This window comes from Varroa destructor, unplaced genomic scaffold, assembly GCF_002443255.2.
Source record: "Varroa destructor unplaced genomic scaffold, Vdes_3.0 BEIS01000002.1, whole genome shotgun sequence".
Classification (NCBI taxonomy): domain Eukaryota; kingdom Metazoa; phylum Arthropoda; class Arachnida; order Mesostigmata; family Varroidae; genus Varroa; species Varroa destructor.
Window position 1 is genome coordinate 42534838 of NW_019211455.1, and position 20866 is coordinate 42555703.

Genomic DNA, 20866 nt, shown 5'->3' on the forward strand with positions numbered 1-20866 from the left:
GAGTAAAGCTTGTTTTAGCCGTCATTCTCTGTTGAGGGCGGGGGGGGGGGGGTAACGCCGCCGACTACATGATCATCGGCGACACCATCCCTTAATTAACCCACCCCGCCGCTTGTTTCCCCTTGCCATCCACCCAACGACCACGTCAACAGAAACACGTCAGTCTTTCGTCGGTTTCGTGCGACCGCCTGGCTCTGCCTCGCTGACAGAGTTCGTGGTTTGGCGACACCACCCTGACCACCCGGGGATGGGGGGGGGGGGGGGCAGATAGGATAAAGCAGTAGTAGCAGCGGTTCGGAACGCCCAGCCGACGTCACTGTTTCTACTTCCGATGTTGGCGCTGCTGTTGGGGGCCAAACATCTCGGAACAAAAAACCAGCTTCAGAGAGCCCCAGGCTTCGTTCCAAAAGCTTGTCCTCCGCCCGGTGGCTGGTCAAGTCAGTCGCCAAGAGCAATACACAAAAGGGAGGTCAGCGGGTTAGTAGTCGCCACCACTCCAGAGGTAGCGCCAGTGCGATGCCTCTCGGAGCAACGCGATGAGGCCATTCATGGCCGGTCTGTAGGGCCGGCCACCGTTTCCGGAGCAACTGATGTAAGTAAAGGAGAGAACGGCATAGGGGCTAAAAGATTAGAATGAGTAGTGGTAATCGGGAGGTTTTGTTACTAGTATTGCAGCGACACCGTCAAAGAGGACTTATCCAACAGAGACGACCCCCCAGCCGTGGAGCAGTACAACCTTTATCTGACGCACGTTTAGAGGATCGTAGGTTGAGTGGTTAAAAGCCTGCTATTCTCGGTCTCGCTCGTAGCGACAAGAATCGCGACGAATTCCTGGAGGTGCGTGCTTCACTAGGGGCACCGCAGATGAAGAGAGATGAGAAACCCATGGCCAAGAGCAAGAGGCAGACGGACGCTCAGGACAAACAATTCAACCTGGTTGACCCTGGATGACGATGCTTTCTCTCTTATTCTTTTGCTGGCTACCGCACGGTGCTATTTGGGCGGGGCTGTTCACCATCACCGGGAAGAGGTCAGAACATGCAGGATACACTCCCCAGGTTGGTCGCGTGCCTCGCCGCTTCGTTGGGTCCTTGTACCACGTTGCCTCACTTTATTTCTTTTCGTAACCGGGGCTCTTCATGCCGTGCCCCCACGGAGCCGGTCGTCCACGGAATGAGACGTCCGTTTCGTAGCGATGAGGTGGCCATCTCAAGACTGAGATCATCGTATTCTTCTGTAGTAGAACACACACACGCACACGTATTTTCGAAAAACAAATTACCTGACAAAGCAGCAGGAATCGCCTGCTGTTGCCTTTTTTGGGAACGAGGGTACTGGAGTAGTGAGCCACCGTCTATGACTCCTATCACGAAGTAGTAGACGCAGTACCTGCCCGGCTTTTCGGCCCAACGAATAGGCAACCCATGGTGCCAGCTAACGCTAGGCTCCAGGCTTTTCCCACACACACACATATTAGCCTTAATGATCTAGAGGTTCATATGGGTATTTTACTAAAAATGAACTTATACTTCTATATGATCGTTGGTATCATCTAAAGAAGGCAAACCAAGCAACTGTAACGTTATACAGTGGGTTTTGCTCTTGAGTTGAGGAAATCCGTAAAGTTGGTCCATCGCAATTAATAGCTAGTATCGAGCGTTAGCTGATTCTAATGGCTGAAATTAATGTTTCGACTACGACACGGTTTCTTCCACCACGAAATAAACTGTGCGTTTGCTTTTGTTCTTATCTTGCCTTTTTCAAGGAGCCACCACCCTCGAACTATTGAAATACTATGGAGATAGCTAAAGCGAGATATGGCTAATTTTTAGTAGCTAATCTAACCGCAGTGTTTAAGGAGAGTGATGACTTAGCTATTATCTCGATGCACTAGCACTTACTTGCAGCATTTCCAGCCATCCCTGAACCCATAGTGGGCCCCGACGATGGAATCTCTACGGAGCGCGCCCGTTGCAGTATCGATATAGACATGGGTTGGTTTGCCTGGCCAGAAAGTTGGCCCTGTAGACCGATGGATCCCGGACTTGCCATCTGGCCACCGGCCATCTGGGGATTCATCGAACTCATCGGGTTCATGGCGCTAAGCGGTTGACTGATCCACTGGCCTGTCTTGATGAGTAGCTCTTGCTTTTTTCGGCATAGAATACACACCCAGATGACCTTGTTTGAACGTAGGCTCACCTTACCCCCACAGCGGGCGCAACAACGTACCTTTAGAAAAAAACATTAAAACATGCGAAATGTTCGATGAGAGAAATCGCTAGAAAAATAAAGGCAATCACTAAAATGAGTACAGGCATATTCATGAGAATTACCAAAGTTTGACGACAACGTCGTTTTGCTTTTATCTGAAATGAGATACAATGAAAATAACTGAAAAGTATAATAAAGCTCAAGTTTTCTTGATTGTGCGGTTTGCCATTCTGTGCTAATTATCAACCGCAAGGTACCCTTTGTAGATTTATGGCCCGCTAGTAGAAATACATAATGTTGAAAAGTAACAGTCAGCGCATGATAAAAATTAAATTAAATTTTGTGGTACACATACATTTTCGAAAAATGAGACAATCTAATAACGGAGACTATCTCATTTTTAACACGTTTGCGTAAATGACGTAAGTCTTTACTTTCTATTGATACTTTAAACTGATTTGAACACTTATCCGAGTTTAAGAAACACACCTGCGGCGAGGAAGTTGATCAAGCGTTAGAAAGTGTTGTATTTCATATACAATTTTTTTTATCTTACTTTTTCTTCTTTAAAAATAATTGACATTGATAGGATAACGCAACTTCGACGCGGCACTTTTGGTTCCATATCCGTTCCCGATGTCAGCCTGCAATAATTCTTCGATGTTCGCTCCATATCCGAACGAGGTGCTTACAATGAGCAGAACTTCCCTTCGTCACCATATTTAGCGTATTACATCTCAACACAACGAAAGTGCTGCCGCGTTCTACTTTCCCAAATCAGACAGACCCACTCTTACCGCAAATTACTGCGTCCAAATTGGGATGAAGAACCGGGCCTTACCATTCTTCTAGCACGCTGGCAAGCTCAGCACAGCGAGAATGTACACGACGCTTCCGTGCCCGAGCGCCATTATTCAGCTAATAGTAAATTGAGTAACATTCTTCACCTCCCTTCAATCCCCGACCCCTAGCCTCCTTGGGGTTTAGTCTGGTTGGGCCCCTCGCTCCAAGAAGACAGAAGACGAGTGCGGCGCCTTGCAGAGTCTATCGGCCGCTATGAACTGGCGGCCTCGATGCGCCACAACCAACTCGAGGAAGCGCTGGAGTGCTGATCCTCCAGTTGAAGTCGATGGAAAGTATGCAGTGAGCTTTTCTCCGTCTTCTGCTTTTAGCGATCCACTAGCCTGTCCCACTCTTTCTCTTTCTGTGGTAAATTGTCTACCTGGTATATGAAATTTGGGGGTCGACTAAGCCGATCTTGCCCCCCTAATCTGTCTCTCCTTTTCTGGCTTTTTGTTTTTCTTTCTTTTTCTTTTTTTTTTTTTTCTATAGAGCCCCTTTCTTCTTTCCTTCTGTGCCTGCTATTTCAAAAAAGCCGCCAAACTAAGGGGGACAAAAAGTTAATTGTCAAGTGATCGCTCATCTAAACCAATCGCTCCACCCGAAGAGTTACGAGTACTGACCCATAGGGCAAGAAGAAAACGAGGGAGTTCAGAGAAGGCTGTGGTGAAACAATGTCTGACAGACAGCCTGGCCTGACACAGCTAGTCGTTCTGCAGGCCAACGAAAAGAACCGGTTTAAGGGATTCTGTCGGAGCGCCCAATACTCCCAACTGTCGTCTGCTCGCTCGTGCCGCATTTGTGTTTACTTCATACTCATGAATAAGGGTGAATTTCTTTCCTTTTCATGTTCTTTCCGACTTGCTCCTGATTTCTGTTTCTGTTATGCGATTAGTGTGTACGTAACATCCGTTTTTGCTGTTAATTCATCTGTTCGCATTTGACATTTACTAATGGTAAAAAAGATATACGCCATTGGAAAGTTACTTATTTTACATTGTTTTATGCCCTTGATTTGTTCAAATTCTAATGCTTTACTCTGAAATCGGACTCGAAAATCGATGTATGTAAAGTGACCAAAAAACATTCAACACCGTTTCAATTTCACATCTATAGATAGTCAAAAGCTGCAAATACAATCCAAGATGTGGATTGCGCTTACGGTGAAAATCCTATAACTAAGCGATGTAAACTGCCTAAAAGTTTTTTCTCCTAAAAATTAGCTTAAAGCGATCGATTCGACGAGTTGAAAGGGCCGACTGTGTTGTTTAGGTCGAGGACGCCATGTTTAAGCGTAGCAAGCCACTTTTAAGTAACACTGCTACCTGTAGTTGTGAGTTGTTTAAGTAGTTTTTTGACGTGAAGTGAAAATAAATTAAAAAAAAAAATACTGAAGAGCCTGTTTTTTCTTCCACAAGACACGCTTATTTCAGAAAAATAGATTTAAGGCAAAATTTTGCGATCTAATCAGGCTACAGGAGAATGAGAAGAAAGAGCTTAGCGGTCAATAGTACATAACGGTCAGCGAATGACATATGGAAAACGGGAAGACAAAAACGGCCACTACTACGTATTAATTTAGCGTTTGTTACTGCCTAATTAATTGAACGCCAGGTGCTGCATGCATTGGCCGGCCTTACTGTTGAGACTCCCTCTCACGGACAGCTTCTATGCACCCTTTACGACAGCTACCGAGACGGCTAACCTAAGAGTAAGATTATAAATCTTATTTCAAAAAGACATTAACCTGTGTTTCGTTCGACATCGAGTTCTAAACTACGACCACATCCCCTCGTGGTGATAGTGGCGTCAGCAAGGGCAGTAGCAGCGTCGGCACTCTATGCACTTGGGTTTATTTATAACCCTTAAGTTGCTGTCCAAGGATGCTGTGATAGTGGCCTACATTTTGATCCAACCGGTCGAGATGATTTAAAGAGTGAGGTTTGGCCATGACCTGCTTATCCATATCTTTGATTCCAAAGGAAAACGGCGCAGTCAAGTTGCTGTAGCCATAGTCATCGTTGCTGGCACCGCGTGAATCGAACCGCGTGCCAGTTTTCGCCTATGCAAGCGTGCCCGCCGTTTTAGATGGCAGTGACTACCCTTCGCCATGCATCGCTCTCTCTATGCTTAACCCCCATCCCGTCCTTTCCCAGGGCCTCAATCTTGTCCTCTCAGCCTGCCGGTTGCCCTCAGCCATGGGGCTCTCTTCATCCTCTGAGCGAAGCAGGCGACTTGGTGATATAAGAAAGCAGAAGGACGCTGATTCTTTCGCTGACATTCGGGAGGGGTCATCCCCGGAGGCCAAACGGAGAAGGTAGTGGAACTGAGCACGAAAGTCAGAAAGGGAGGGTCCTTCTTCGTCACGGTGGTCCACGTCAACAATTGCCCCTATCACTAGGATCACCACAAGCAGCCGAAAAGCCGCGTCGTCAACTACTCGACCGTCCCATGCCTTCGAATTCTATTGCCGGCTGCTCCAGCGGCAACCATACTCATGCAACCACTCGAACGATGAGTAGGAAAAGGGAAAGGGTATTACGACGTAGACGAGAGGAATCCAACTACTAACGGCTTTAGCATTTTACATAGAAGGGCTGATGCGGAGGCGGTGGTGTTGCCTCGTGTCGGTTGTGTTGAGCCAGTGACCAATTGAGTCAGCTGGGAGGGTTAAAGGAAACGATTGTTGCTTTCCCCTAACTGGTCCGCTGGCTGGCTGCCTGCTCGCCTGGATGATTGCCTAGTCCCCAGACTCGACCTACCTAGTTATAGCATTAGTAGAACTAGGCTCTTCATAAAGGCCCCTTACAGAAATTCCCTTCACGATAAGGGCAAAACAGATCGCTCTCTCTCTCTGCCGTCTACGCACCGGCAACCGCATCATGGTAAATTTCTTCGTTGGGATTGCTGTTCGGGATCTACGAGTAAGGAGATTGTGGGAGGCCCTGACCTCAGATTTTGAACACTTGCTAAACGAAAGTTTGCAGGCAAGACCTGCAGGGTTCAGTGGCCGGTAAGATTTACAGATTTCATGGCGACGAGTCCCTCACTAGGCTCGAGTCTGAGACGAGTAAATGGGACCTACTTGACCGACCACTTTGGGCATAGCTCATCTCCAACCACAACATCTACACAGTACCGTTGTCGGCCTCTGTTGTCGGCTACCCCGACATCAGAAGTCGCCAAAAAAGGCCTTACGCGAACAAAATTAGGAATAAGGGGGACAGCATTTGAGCAAGAGGACGAAAGAAAAAATTGAGAGGAAGTTAACTAGGGGAAACCGGCTTGAAAACGGGGTACAGGTTGAGGCAGGAAGCTTACGAGGTCGAAACATTGAATAAGGGGTTCTTTCAGTTTTCCTGCCTCGTTTTAGTTACATAGAAGGCACGGTCGACTGGAATGGAGCTCTTGATGCCGCCACCGTCCGGCTTTCTGTCAGTGCTTGTCTCGCTCTGAAGATCTTTATCGAAAATCCTTCATCAGTGTGGAGACCTCGCAGATAGATCTGAACTCACGCTTTTTCCTTTTTTAATACCATCTTACTAACTCTACTCCGTTTTGAATCTAGAACAAACGAGGACCTGTTTTTGACTCAGAGATAGAGAGATAAGAGAGGAAAAAATAAGAAGAACTTAGTGTGATTGCTCGCCATTAACTTGAACTGCGGGCATGCATGCAACATCGCGCTGTCTGCTCATAGGCATAGCTATAGAACCCTGGTAGTCTTGTATCATATTTAGTTTAAAATTGGCTATTGTTGCGGGTATATCTTTGTGTAAAATCTATTGCTTCAGCCAGTTGAAAGGTGGGTGCTTTTGATCAAGATAACTTGAATATAAAATAATTGGATACGACTACCGCAGTAATAGACAACTAATAGCCATGACGTCTTAATGAGTACTATTGTAAATACGATCTCCTGGCAGGAAGTATTGGGGGGAAGTAAATCGGCGTTTTCAGCTACTTACGTTGCAGTAGTTGCAGATATGTCCGACCCCATCGGCGAACTTCGTTTTGAGGCAGAGTTGACATGTCGCTGGGGGCGCCGTCGGCCCGCCCGGCGTCGGTCCCATTCCTGGTACTTCAGCACCGCCCTGGAGGCCCGGTATGGCGCCCCCCTGCTGCTGTGGCTGTTGCTGATGGTGAAGCATCTGCTGCTGTTGTTGATGCAGATGCTGCTGTTGCTGTTGATTTTGCTGGTTCCCTCCCCCCAGCAGCATTCCCAGTGGGTTGCGCGCATTTTGTCCAATTTTCGTCACTAAATTGCTTTCTAATTGCTTGACTTCGTCGGTTTTTCGCCTAGATAATTGTAAACAGTGGAAAAGAACCCCATAAAAACTAGTAAAGCCAATAAGCATCGAGACCTCGGTTTGGGCCGCTCAGAGTTCGCCAGTCTAACTAACACGAGCTATGCCTCCGTGAAGTGAGTAAAACTATTAACTTAAGACCATGCTTTAGAATAGCGACGTAATCTCCTTAAGTTACATATGTATCACCTTTTGAGTTTGATGATCCATCTAGCTTTTGAAAATTTATTAGCCTAATAATGAAAGAAGAGTATATACTAATCTATAAGAGGACAGTAGAAACAGTAGGTTAATGACTTAAAAATACGCAACTTAAAGGAAAGATCGACTTTTAGCTTAGCTATTTATTAGCGAAACAGATGCTTTTACAACTGCCAAACCATTCTTTCCTAAACGTCAATTTAATAGCAACCAACCAATGGGACACTTATTTAATGTCGATGTATCAACAGTTTGTGATGAACGTTTATTTGACATCTGCAATGGGGTGATACACGAATACATAGCCCATCAACTATGAAAAAAATGGGTCCATGTCCGAAACGCTATCAAACTGTCAGCTACTGATTCTAATACATTCATTAAACTTACTAAACCAATCAAATGACATCAGTAAACTCCGCAAACATGCGGTCTTAATAAAGTAAGATTAAAGTTTGTCTGTTGTAAAGATCAATTCTATTGGGCCTGTGAATTGAGCATCTGGCAGAGCTTTTTTTCTAGGTGGAATCAATTGTGGGCGTAAGGTAGTTGAATCGCAGGCAAAATAATTTAATTACATCCAAAATTTGTGAGTCGGATCAAAATGTTTGCACTTACTATTACATTTTAAGTTCATTTACTTATTTATATTCTCTAAAATATATATAATGTATACTTTCGAGCTATTAACTTAGTTAGTACTAAAATAATTCTTGAAATTCAGAGGGAAATGCCTCTACGGACGTAATAACAGATTTTTTTCATGTTAAAAACTCTTTACCTTAAGAGGTCCCTAACTTATTTCAATTAATCAAGTTGTTGTTGTGTCTAAATATGAGAAACGGATAAATCGGCAAACTTTTCTTATTTTGTTTTTCAGCATGCCAACAATTCACCTACTTATCCAACCAAACCGCTTTCATGGATAGCATATCCTGTTAATTATCCTAATTTCCTACACAAATTGTACAACTCAGTTTCATATGTATGATAGATAACTCTTGTTTGCTATGAAACGTCATCTTTTACAGCAGTAGCAGTGGTAGCTATAGCAGCTATCGTCGATACGAGTGCATGCTACAAAGTACTAATGGAAAGATGTTGCCGAAAACTCGAATTCAAGTATGACCTGCTTTTCAGCTGGCATTTTCTACTAGGTCAAGCACATTCTATTTCCATTCTCCGTGCACGGCGCCATTCACTTGGAGATACTATATGTCCCGTAAAAATCCCGTAGTCAGTTAGCGTGTCAGTGCGTCTTGTTCCTTTTTTACCACCACTATGAAAGAAATTCGCAAGTCATTCGTTCACGCGAAAACGCCGTTCAGCCTAGCAAGCCATCAGAGTTCGCGCGTTGCATAATCAGAGGGGGCTTCGTAGAAAACCCTCTGCGGAGCCCTGGCAAGCTCAATTGGGCCTGCTTACCCCAGTCGGGTAGGCAGGAAGCGCGCGCAGATTCGCTAAGCTTGTGCCGGAAAGAATGTATGCTCTCTTATGCGTTTAGGCAGGCCGAATTGCCAAGCACATGTCTTTCGCAGTCTTTCCATTGGGGGCACTAGCATTGGACTAGCTTACAGAGTGGCTCGCTTTGCCATGGAACGACTGGCTGATTGGGCGCTCTTGGTGATTTGTTATTGAACCGCAGTCTGCTACAGTTTTCATGCTTCTCTTGGCTTTACTAAAAAAGAGTCCACATCACGGAGAACGTTGCGGCTCTTTGCCGACAGACACGGCCGAACGGGCAGACTCATTATTGGAGCTACTGCCCTCGCCATTAACTGTAGCATAGTAAGATGGCTGTGAGCCTTCACTACAACAGCCGCTGCAAGTTCTGGTCCCTATGAACGCGCTGCTGGCAACTCGCCAAGAGATTTTGCTAAGACACGTGAGGTGGTTCACGGTAGCCGTTAACATGGAGGCCAAGGGGGTAATATTAGAGGGACAGAAAAACTGGACCCGCATCGATTTAAAGATGACCACCGATAAAGTGCTTTTCATCCATTTCACAGTCTTGACATGTCCCTCTTAAGTGTATTACGTCTTTCACATAGGGATTACTTGGCGAGAGACCGCTCGGCGCCTGATGACAGCCGAGGATGGTTCGGATCAGCATCAAGCGTCAGTCTCGTCAACGCTTATTATAGCGCTCTGTAGTATGTAATAAATAAAACCTATTTTCTTGAATTAGGAGATAGTATATATATATATATATATATATATATATATATATCGTAATAAAGACCGTAATGGGCAACAAAGATGTCTCTCCGAGGATGGTAATATAATGTGATCTTGTTGAAAGCATTTACAAAGAAAAATAGGCAATTGATAAGTGGAGCAAACGCGGACCAATGAGGTAACACGATTTTCAAGATGCGAAGACTTAATCATTTCATTGTGCTTGGGCTCAGAAAGATGAAAATCTCCTGATGTCCATACAAATCCTCGTAATAGCCGCGTCATTCCAATAGTAACTAGAAAAAAGAGAAATATACTACATGTACTAGAATGTACTTTTTGTTTACCGAAGGACAATGCAGCGTCTATTAAAATCTATCCAATATTTTCCTGATTATTGCTTCAAGGCAAGTAAACACTGCGGCCGAAATGAGGTTCAGAACGTTTCACCACCAGTATTTAAGGGGCGTTTGTTATAGTACTTCCAAGTAAAAACAACTCGTACCGTTTAAAAATACAGAACCCCGCTCTAAGCCTACCCGTTTTCTCACGCTGGGTGACTTTGGTTCTCTCAGATCAAAATGCCGTCATTCGGTCTCTTCGCGGACGTCGCGGGAACCAAAAATGGTCCAGGGATATCTTCGTGTTTCGATGAGTTCGGCCAAATGATCTTCTCTCCAACCCACAATTACTTACCCATGGCCTATTGTAAATACGGAACCCTGACCCATAAATGAACACTGGTGTTGCTATAACAGCTGAGTCGTAGGAAAACATAGCTTGCTCCTTCGCATGGGCGCCTTCGAGGCGTTTCTGGTCCTTCCGAGAACGCCGGGAATAAGCTATAGACAACCAGTTATGCTGAAATTTTTGACGGGTATTTGTTGTAGAGACCGCTAAAAAGGTTCGAACTGCGCTAATTGGTTTGAAAATGACATGGAAACTGAATGATATGTGAAACGACATGTGAGCTGAATGCTAGCTCTGAGCCGTAAACGAAGTATACGCAATTAGAAAAACCACGACCCAACGATCACGTTTGCCTGATCTTCTAGCTTGCTATGATTATACCTCGTAGAGAGATAATTATTTTGACATTTAATAAAAAATAATATACTCTCAGTACGACTGAGTCATATCTGATATTGTGTTCGTCTGCGTGGTACTAGTTCTTTTGTTAATTCAGAACCATCTCTGAACCATTATCCTCCACTAGATAGTGCTACGTATAACGCGATCTATCTCTAGACGCTTACAGTAACATGATCAAAATACACTTGACGATTAAACCCAATCGTAAGACTAGTTTGACCGCTTGACTTGTTTAATATATTCACTCTTTAAACATAGCCATAGAACAAGCCATGCGTCATTACCATCATATCATACCTGTCTCGGCTAAGTTCATCATTGCTCCCAACGTTCTGTGTGTTACGTTGATTTTTTCAGAAAAATTTATGGACCAGTCACGGCCTACACGAACATACGCCTATGGTAGATTTTTTGATAATTGGCTAATACGACGCCACCAAGGCCGCACTCGCCAGTAGAAGAAGACAGTAAATGGGGTTGTAAACGCCGTCCGTAAACGGTTGTCGCTGAAAACACCGAGACCGGATCGATCGAACATGGCTGCGATAGGCCAATAGGACCGGCAGGTCGCCGTCGCCACTAAACTTGTGCCGACTGTGTTTGATGCAATATTCACCAAATCAACAAACGGTGCCCAAGAATCCATCGATCCTTAACTACTTTTTAGAAAATGCCTTAGTGAGAGAGAAGGAAATAAATCTGCTCTAGCCGACTATGGCGCCCTATTTTTTGAAAAGGCAATTATGGAATCACAGTTTAGGCTCTGCTTCATTCTTAGCGCCACCTCAACGGGTCCCAGAACAAAAAAGGGGGGGGGGGGGCAAGAAACTCTTGAGGATTCGAACATCGTTTTCACAGAATCGACAGTAATGACCTCCATTTGGAGAGGCTGATTTGCTCGCTTGTTCGACGAGCTGTTGTTGCGGTAAGTTGTCGACGTCACCTTATTTCTGCTTTATTGATCCGTGTGTGGTATCCGCGTGTGGTAAGCATATGTAACCATTGGACATTCCCAGAAATCATAGTGTACCCCGAAACGATTGTGGAATTTCATTTCGAATCTGGCTAGATGGCTTGTATATAAAATTGAGTGGAAAAAGTGGGACGATAGGTGAAAAGACGTTTGGGTTTAACAACTTTGGAATGGTTGAGAACGGCGCAAAATTAAGACCCGAGAATTCCCCACTAACTGCACAACTTCGATGTCGGTGTATGTATCTGGGACTGCTTACCCCGTACTCCGATGGGGGGCATTGTCGCTATCGCCAGCCAGACTCATACAAACTATCGCCTTGCTGTAAACAAGGCGATTGCGATCGGACCCAGGGAGTAAGGCCCTGTCAAGTGGTCGCTCATTAAGATCCTCAGCAGCTGCTGTAGCTGTTGCCATATTGTGCTGGGCTGCGTTAAATACGCATTATATTCCGTCTCCCAGCAATCGTCAAATGGGGCACGCGAGCATAACGTTGAGGAGAACGGGACTCCAGTTGCGGTGGGCAGAAAGGCGCCGTCCCGTCGAAGGTTCCGTCTGCCCTAACAAGCCACCAACCGACCTCTGTTTGACGTCAAGCCGTAAGGATACACCCTGCCCCCTCTGCCTCTCCAAGCCACAAGCTCACCGTTTAGCTTAACCAGCAGCTTGGGATGCTTATGACCCCCTCGGGATTGGTGGGAAAGCCTGCTTTGGAACCACCTGGACTCATTTGGATGGTGTGGTACGGAGATGGAATAGATCGACAGCAACGAGGGTGTCGCCTGAGGGGAAATTGCAGTCAGAGACTGATTCGACCACAACTCCCTGCTCGCACACTTTTCTGATGTACGAAAAGCGAGAAGGGTAGAGCATGAGCAAATGAACTTTTGCTTCGCCCCGAACTTCTTAGTGGCACATGAGAAGATGCTGTATAGGCGGAATTTACGCATATGGTTACATATGGACGACACAGGATAGGCAATCCGGAAAGAACAAGGCACTGTAATAAACCAAAACGGCTTCAATCATCTGCTAGTCGTAGTAGCTGTAGAAACGGGAGTGAGAGTTTGATAGAATGGAGCATTTATTTTTTGCAATTTTAAATCAGCGAATTGCGTAAGACGTAAACATATTACTTCCTTCTGGGATAATCACAATGATCTTTGCGTCTGCTATGCCCTCGTATGCCGTGTTCCGCCAATATTAGTTTGCACTTTGGCAGAGCCTGCTATTGAGTCGATGGAAAGAAAGTACTGCGCCGTCCCGATAGTCAAGGAGGCCAGTAGCCGTTCCTAGTCTGTAGGTAAATATTATATGAGAAGGATTTGATTTGCCGTAAGTTCAAACGCAGAACTCTAAAATACACGTGATAGTTTGAACAATTTTTCCTTGCACCTTTATATTATGTCTTGCCATAGCAAACATAGTATTTATTATATTTTTGAGTAGAAGGTCCTTTATATGATTGTTTCTGATGATATAACTATTATTTCATTTTAAAATGCTTGCATAATTTAAGTTCAAATGGATACCTTTCGTAAAATGCTATTATTATTATATTAAGTGAAAGTCACCATTTAAAGTACGATTTTCTGGTAAAATACTGAGAAATTGAAGCTTAATATTAAATTTAATTCCAAGACAGTCTACCGGAAGAGCTTTTTTGCAAGATTCTAAGTAGATCAAATGGTTGGCATTATTTCGAAACAGGAGACAGCCGGATTAAGTAGATGGGGTTCTTCATGCTTTTTGCAGTGATCGACTTGTTCTGTTTCCCTTTGTACCGTAACTTGGCAACAACTGAGTAAAAATAATGATATTAGTTAACATTATGGAATTATGATATTCTATTGATGCCATTATTTAGCCTCTTCATTGTTTAAACAGTGCTGCGACAGTACAGCTTAACCATCTATTGCACCGAATGCTACATTTAAAACTGCGTTTGATCTTAGAAAATCGTAATAATAATTGTTGTTGTTATATATTTATAAATACTAAGGTTCGCGATTTACGTGAAGCTTTTACGGTCTGATAGGTACCTAATCCTATTTTTCTTAATTGGAAAAATAAGCGATGTCATATATAAAAAGAAGTAGCGTCATAGAAAAAAAAGAAAATAGTTCAAGAAAGGTAGCGAGAGCTACTGCGCATCGGCGATTTGTTCCCAACCGGCTGTTTACCGTATGACGCGTTAATAGTCAATGCGCGAACTGAGAGTATTTTTTGCGAAACTGTTTATCGATAACTGATACATTATAAATTCATCGGTCTCTCCGTCTTTCTTATCGTTGCTTCTGCCAGACAAACAACTGTATCAGCCTAACGACCTGGCCTGGCCCGGCTTGTAAGGCAACAAGCAACAAACAGCCAGGTCGATGAGAAAATCAGTTAGGGCAAATGACATTTCTGACATAAATCGATGGTCTATACCCTTCAGCTTGTGACACAGACAGACACAAAAACACATACATATTGCTTAATAAAAATGGATTCGGCATCGCAGACTTATACAGTCAAGCCGATGGGATGTCTGTTTATACTGATGTGAGCAAAAAATGGTAAAGGATTAGGTAATCGAGTGACAAAAACGAAAAGTCTAGCTCTGCTTTATTTTCCCCTGTCCTTTCTTTTTCGTTTCCCATCCGACCGCTCGCTTTCTCCCTTTCCTTCCTTCCTTCCTTTTCTCCTTCTATTAACCCTCGCGTTTTCCCTATTCCTTCCTAAAACAATATAAAGTACACACTCACCTTACCTACGCTCTGGGTTTGTGAGCTGCGTGATTTACCACTAGTAACAACAGCAATCACAAGGATAACAGTAACACCTTAACAGATACTGCAGGCGATGTTTAAGGATATAGTGGTCGATCTCTACGCATATTCTGTGCGGGTCCTTCGCATATTGTGTGGGCTTACATAGACGATGAAGGCAAGAGCTCTGTGGTGTTGAGCTGGAGGCGTGAGACGGGCCTTGTAACTTTCCTTTGTTCTGAACTTCTTTCCCATTTGATACAATAAGTATACCTAGTAGTTAGAAAGACGAAGCGTCCAAGATATCTAAGCATTGAAAACACTGCAGTTCGGGAACAAGGCACACGTCCCCTAACGATGAGACATATATTGTGTTGTTATCGTAGAAAATGAAACAGTTATTTCTTCTTCTTGTTTAATTATGAGGCTTTATACTGCACAATTCCTTTATCAATCTTTCGATAGTGTAAATTCGGTTCTCTTTTTTACGACAATGCACTTCAGTGATGTGGGTTTGCCATTACAGACTTTATCCCACTAATATAGACAATGTCTCCGCGCAAGACCTGCTTTCGACATTTGGAGTTAACTGATCATAGAGTTTCTATAACCCTTCTCTCGTGCTATAGCATACAGTAGAATCTTACGAAGGGGTTAGTGGCACGAGTCAGTCGAGCACCTGCCCAACTATAGAACGCACCCTGCGCACGTAGCAGTTTCGAAGGCTTCGGCAGACGTATCACGATGGGGACATTAGAATGTGAACAAAACCTATCCTACCAATAGGTTGAGACACATTTCGTTTGCCTTTCAGAATGAAACGCCTCTAGCGTTTTCGACTGCCTCGGTGCTAATGCTCGATTCGTAAGAATAGACTGCTAAATCAACTTACAAGCACGATGTCAATACATTGAATTATCTGGAATTAGAAGTAGTTCATCTCAAAAGTGATTTATAAGCACCTAAAAAATTGATCTAGAGACAAACGTTACCTGATTGTGAATGTTATGCGTTTTGTAAGCACAACTGAAATTGAAATATTAGGTTCAAGAGGACGCGATACCCTTGACATTTATATGGACTCTGCTTCGATAAACCTAGTCCTTTGAATTAGTACCAATGTGCGAAATCTATAAGGAACCCAGGCCCAAATAACTGCATTTCAAAACATTTATTTTAGAGAACGTAACGGCACCGATTTTTTCTTAAAAGAAGGCCTTTTTAGTCTTCATTGTAAAACTTGCATTGCGCGAGAGTATAACAACCAAAAGGCTCTAAACTCACTCACCGAAGTGGATAAGCGTTAGAGCAGTCTAGAAGATCATGCTGTCTGTTTGTGTCATCAACAAATCTATAGGCACTCGTAAAAAAATTATTAATATCCTTTGACGAGAAAAAAATGACAAGCGCCTACTAACCTAAGCCATGCGTGTAGTTTAGAAATAGCCAGTCCCTGGCATGCAATAATATTAGCTTGTTGAAAAGGTATTGACCGTTTTCCTAGATAGATGGCCTTGAAGTCACATATCTCAGGTAAAATGAGTCGGCACTAGTGTTATTTGAAAGCTGAGATTTGGAATAGTCGATGACCTAAAACTGTCCGATGTCTGTACTAGGATTTGAGATAGAGTACCTTAGAGATGACTGAAATTTCATAGAAAATTCGTTATATTTTGCATTTTTACTACGATAAAAAAAAGCACAAATCCTGTCAAAGCGTATAGAAAAACGCATGTTGTTTATTGTCAAGAAACGGTTCAAAGGTGATTATGTTGTTTTCGTCCTGGAAATTTCATTGCGAAAAAACCTTTCCTAGTGGTCGAAAAAAGCTGATGAAAAAATTATTGCAAATTTTGTAGAACCGACGTCTTAATAGCGGTTATAACGCTAAGGAACTAAGCATACACCATGGAGCAGGTAAATCATGTAAAGAAAACTGGTTTCAAAGCAAAAGGCCCGATGTTTGGGTGCCGCACAGATTGATGTAAAGGAATTTACTCGATCGTATTACCATCTGCGGAACCCTACGGAAACATAACGCTCTTTGTAAAGTGGTTGATCACGCGTAATGAAGGAATGGATCACATACGACAATGTGAAAATGCAAAAAAATAAAATAAAAATGCGTTCCACGATCTAAAATAAAGCTAAAACTTGCGTCGAAGGAAATTACACTATGCATTTGGCGGAGTTAGACAGGAACCGTGCATTATGACTTGCGGTCGCTGCTGATAAAAACAATAAATTCGAACATCTATTCTCGAGAACTAAGAAGACCACCACAAAACACTGGAAAAAGATCGACCGGAACCAAAAAAGCCTCATCTTCTACAATCACAATGCCAGACCACATACATCACCATTGGCGGGCAAAAATAAGAATACTTAGACGGGAAATTTTAATACATTTGCCGCATAACTGCTGCTAAGTTGCTGTTCAAGGGACTATTTACAAGAATGAAGAGCGGACGAAGTTTAAAAGAGTTGGCTCCGACCTGACTGGCTCTAGCAACTTAGTAAGCATTTTCCACCGGCTTCACCGCCCGCCTCAGTAGGCATACGCCCCTGTGGATTCCAATCTCATATTCGTGCCAGCGACGAACACGTGCAAGTGGCCGAGGAACTCGGCGACTATTTCTGCTCAGCCTCTGCCTCCGTCCGACTGGGGACCGTTTTTCCGACAGGCTTGTCGGCTGGCAGAGGGGAAGCGAGCTTGCTTGTCGAGATGCACTCGCGTATTCACAGTGCTCATAGAATCAGCAGGCGACAGGTATCAAGCGGACAGCGGTGAGTTCAGCCTTTTCACTTTATCCTTCTAGGCCAGCTGTATAGGCTAGATTAGGTTTGCTTAAACGCTGCTTGGCTCGCCTCTGCTCGTAGCTAGCAGGTAGTTCTCACGCGATCGCCCTTCAGCCCCTCGTACATGAGCGGGAACCTAGCTCCCTACCGTCTCTCTCCATATCCCCCTTTCTCTCTGAAGCCCCTCTGTCTCGTTTCCAGACGGCCACTCTGCATTCTCATTGCTCGCCATTGGTTTTCCCGATTCCCATTGCCTTCGCTCCCCTTTCTCTATGTTTCTCTTTTTCTCTCTGACTTTCCTCGCCCCTTTTTCCCTACATTTGCTTTATGAAGTGCACAGCAGAGGGCCAGCAGATCAACTCTGCCACCTGTCCCCGCTGCTGCCGCCACAGCCAATTCTGTGACTGCCGTGGAGTTATAGGTTGAAAGTCAGTGGGTCGTTCATTTCTTAATTTCTTAGCGGTCCCGTGCCCCCTCAATAGGCAGGAATTCCACCGACACAAAACTCGTTTGATAATCTGAGGGGGCACACAAGGGTCTGAAGGATAGGGAGACCGATGGAGCGGAGCAGGCTCATTGTCGCATCTCGGCGGGCCTGGATCGACCGTTTGACAACGGGGTTGATAACGGCGATGGAAGACAGCCTCTTCTTCGTCTACCGGTTCGGTCTATGAAGCAGCGCTGGGGTACGCCTTCTGCCTGACTTCTATTCGATGATGATCGTAGTGGCGACTGTGACGAGTATGGCCATACAAATAATGCTCATACCCTCACACGATCTCACTGCTCCCGTTTCCCATTTAGCTTTTCTAAGCGATATGAATACGTATTGTATGATTCTCATAAACAATGAACGAGCGAATGTGTGCAAAACATATTGTTACACAGACAGAAAAAATTGACCGAAAATTGCTCTTTTTTAGCAGATTTTTAGCAGGACGCCGTATAAAAGGAGTTTTGACACGCAGTTATAAAATAATGGAAATATTATGAAGTGTAAGTTACTGCAAAATTTGTCGTATCCTTACCCAAGTTACCCAAATTCTAATTCCAGTGTTATATATATATATATACATATTCTGATTAAGTATCGTGTTGAGATCATTGGAGTTAATATAAACACCACAGATGTCAGAAAGTCAACAGCCTTTACGGATGAAAAGCAAATGCCAGATGGTCAATATGTACGTCGTAGTACAAATATTTAATACGTATCTAAGGCTATCTCCTTATAAAACGCCGTTACAGACATACGACAGATACGCTAAATCGCAATATTTTCTATTTTTAGCATACAAAAAACAACATTAGAACCGATTACACTCAATATACCGGGCGAATAAGCAAAAATCGCTAAGAAAACATCTGGTGGCTTCATATCCGCTGAAATAAGCTAAAATCGTAGATATTGCTGGAAACTTGAAGGCATTTCAGGGAACATCGGTTAGTTTCAAATGTTTTCAATAACGAACTCCTTGTTGGTGTATGTTCATCCATAGAATTGCCGAGATCGCGTTGGAAACCTCCCCCCCCCCCCCCCAAAAAAAAAAACACGTCGAGGACCTATTCCTCTTCAACGAGCTGCATGAGCAAACGACTCGCTGCTAAAAATGTCCCAACTGAGCCCATGCCAAACTGATCAGTTCAGCGGCCATAAATTAAGCATACCTTGTTTCAACAAGATCATCAAATTCAAACTTATTGCCATCTTGATGTTGCGCTTTGAAACTCAAAGCATTATGATAGCCAGCAGATATAGACTAGCTTTTTCGAACGATAAAAACAACCTAAATTTAACGCTGTTCCCCGGGATTTTTCGCGGCCTGTCATTTCGCTTTGTTTATCATTGTTATTGCGTCGTTTGTTAACAAGATCCAGTAAGCTAAATAGCAGTATTACTTACTTTAGCAAATCGCGTTCCTTCTGTTCCTCAGCCCGTTGGCGGGCTAGGACCTCCTGGATGATGAGACGTTCCTCGGCGGTCAGGTGGCTGAGATCGGGTTGGTTGCTGCCTCCAGCTCCGGCCAGACAGTTGCTCATCCTCCCGTGCCTTCAGGCCCGCACAGGCGAATGCAGCGCAAAGGGCTACTTGCCAGCCCGCGCCGCCTCGCCTGCCGGCCTCGACCCCGCGACCGCGTTGAGCTCCCTAACGAGATCCGCTAACAAAATAAGCTTAACTCACGTCGAAACCCGTGAGTGAAAGTCGTGCCTAGCGCCGCCGTCCTACCAATAGTTATTGTTCTTGTAACTGTTGCTGGCGGCGCCGTTTTCGTGGTGTGCGTTTCGGCTGACGCTGAAGCTAACGATAGCGGCCAACCGTCACGCGTTTTCGTCAAGACGGCTGTGCTTCGCCTGCCGCTGTCGTCGTTAGCGTCGAAAGATAGCGAACGCTCGAACGAGAGTCCTTTGTAATTACTGTTACTTGTTCTATCTGTCTGGTGATGATTCTGGCTATCTTGCCTGTGGCGGTTGCGCCTGCTGTCGTCGTTGCAATAGCTCCACAACCTGTTGTTTTTCGCGCTACTAACAGACACGGATGACGTTAATGGAGACCACTGCCAACAGCCTGGTCCTGGTTGACACCAGAAGTACCCGCCAGTGAATGGCGAACAATCTGGACTGTTTCTGGCTGCTATACCAGCGCCATCTGACGGTACGGGCCTGGTTGCACTTGCCGTAGTGGTAGATGTAGTAATAGTCCTTCTTGTATTCAATGTAGCGATTATGGGCCCGGTTATAGATGTACCATCAGCTGAAGCAACAGTATTAGTAATACTGATAATAGACGAATTTGTTGTTGTATTAATATTAGCTATAGCAGTAGTACTTGTCGTCGTTCCTTGTGTTCCGTCTGCCTTCTGTTGACCTGCGCGGTCTATTATTGTTCTTGTCCTCGTTGATCCGTTACTGACGGTCCTCTTGCTGTTATTGTCATTGCTATTGTTACTCTTGTCGTCGTGATTCTGGTTGTAGTCTGCTGTTGCTGTTACCGTACGAACAGTTGTCGTTGCTGTTATGACTTTGCCCTCATGAAGCGCCCCAGCGGAAACAGCTGAAGTGGGCGGCTTCAGACAGGCCGCCGCCTCAGCGGGGGCCGCCGACGCAGTGGCCAGCCTCGGTGCGGGCGAGGGGCCCGGGAGCGGCAGACCGCTCCACACGACCACGGCGTTTGAGGAGACCGGCTGCCAACCTTCGTCTGCTCCGGCGATCGCCCCGGACGCTATTACTCAACGAGCGAGGCGCTCGCAGATGGCGCACGGCGCCTGCTCTATTCGCCTGGGTGGCGGTTTTATGGTTCGGACGTCCTGGGGCAAATCTGTTCGAAGCGAGACGTGTACAATCGACAGTAGCAAAAGCTGTCCTTGTATGACTGTTTCGTCGTTCCTGTTGCCACCGGCAAAAGTGGTGGAGAAAAGGCTAAGGGTCAAGTGTGTTTTGTCCTTGCTGTTCAAATCACGAATCCGGGAAACCTCCGACACAAAGCTCAAACGATTTCTGCCAATCATTGG

General features: G+C 44.7%; 1 protein-coding gene across 7 annotated transcripts in view; it reads right to left on the minus strand.

Moving 5' to 3' along the window:
- Positions 1 to 19397, minus strand: part of Rim (Rab3 interacting molecule) — a 43258-nt gene extending 23861 nt beyond the window's left edge. For all 7 annotated transcript variants that reach the window (XM_022789472.2, XM_086981797.1, XM_022789471.2 and 4 more), the window contains exons 1-3: positions 19261 to 19397; positions 7023 to 7353; positions 1902 to 2232 (exon numbers count right to left, since the gene is read on the minus strand). In XM_022789472.2, the coding sequence (XP_022645207.1) occupies positions 1902 to 2232; positions 7023 to 7353; positions 19261 to 19397 (799 nt within the window). The remainder of the gene's footprint in view (positions 1 to 1901; positions 2233 to 7022; positions 7354 to 19260) is intronic.
- Positions 19398 to 20866: the final 1469 nt, after the last annotated feature.